The 1,111-nt window shown below is 37.4% G+C and overlaps 1 protein-coding gene across 2 annotated transcripts in view; it reads left to right on the forward strand.

Moving 5' to 3' along the window:
* The first annotated feature begins 628 nt into the window (after positions 1 to 628).
* Positions 629 to 1,111, forward strand: part of LOC139565853 (differentially expressed in FDCP 6-like) — a 12,867-nt gene continuing 12,384 nt past the window's right edge. The window contains exon 1 of one of the 2 annotated variants that reach the window (XM_071386477.1): positions 629 to 805. In XM_071386477.1, the coding sequence (XP_071242578.1) occupies positions 710 to 805 (96 nt within the window). In that variant the 5' untranslated portion in view covers positions 629 to 709. The remainder of the gene's footprint in view (positions 806 to 1,111) is intronic. The other variant, XM_071386476.1, reaches the window with a different exon arrangement.

The following is a 1,111-nucleotide window of genomic DNA, read 5'->3' on the forward strand; positions in this document are numbered from 1 at the left end:
ACTTAGCTGATCTTCAAAATAGGGAATTCAGCAGAGTTCTCTGATACATTTTTACAACTCATTGAAACTCTGAAAATAAATACACGGGCAAATGTTACCAAATATGATAATAATAGGCCTGCATTACGGTAGGCAGCTAATTGTTAAATTACACTTTCCATCCTTACCTTGGAAGGTCACTGTCTCTGCGCTGGGAGGGTAGTAGAACGTCTCTCTGAATAACGGAGCGTGGTTTTGGCTTAACTGCGTTGGGGAAAATAAAGACTCATATCGCGTCTGTACATCAATGACATCAACCAAGAGCTGGGGTTCATTTACCACCACCCACTCGAAAGAAAAAGGTCAATAATTTACAAGGATGCCAGAGTTTTCCAAAGTCATTCGAAGTTTTAACTTTGAGTGACCTAAAACATAATTATAGGTTTATACGGTAGGCTATTAGTACCCTATATGAATCCAAATGTGAAAAGTGAAATGTTAATATTATATTGTGGTTTATTTTTAATTAAGTATTTATTTTGATTATAAATATATTATATGCATATAGTATTTTACTTTCGTTACATCATTTTTCCTCTCCACCCCTTTTCTTAACGTGTCCTGTTCGCCTTCTCATGAAGTGCTTCAACTTCAGTTTGCAATACTGATATCACTGCTGTGCGCAACCCGCTCGCTTCGGAATGTAGACGCAAAGACGTCTGTCTCCACAATGGAACTGCAATCCGAACTGCTCAAATCCATCTGGTACGCGTTCACATCGCTGGACATGGAGAAATGCGGCAAAGTATCGAAGTCCCAGCTGAAGGTTAGATTTGAAGTGTAATATTTCCAAGTGCTGAGCTTTATAATAATGAAATGGGCGTTGAATTGCTTCTATGCCTCTGGCGCCAGCTTGTTACTCAGTCTACAATTCACATACTAATATCCACATGATCGTTTGTTTAGATAACCTTATAAACAAATGTTTTGAGGTTTGAAGATCTGATCAAGATAGCCTTAAAAGACATTGTTAGCCTCTTACAAGTTATTATATTAGGCTATAATACATTATTCAGTGTGAATCTAGGGATGTATGCCATGTATAAAGTTAACAGTCCACCAGTAAAAATAA

The sequence above is a fragment of the Salvelinus alpinus genome, chromosome 37, assembly GCF_045679555.1.
Source record: "Salvelinus alpinus chromosome 37, SLU_Salpinus.1, whole genome shotgun sequence".
Taxonomy (NCBI): domain Eukaryota; kingdom Metazoa; phylum Chordata; class Actinopteri; order Salmoniformes; family Salmonidae; genus Salvelinus; species Salvelinus alpinus.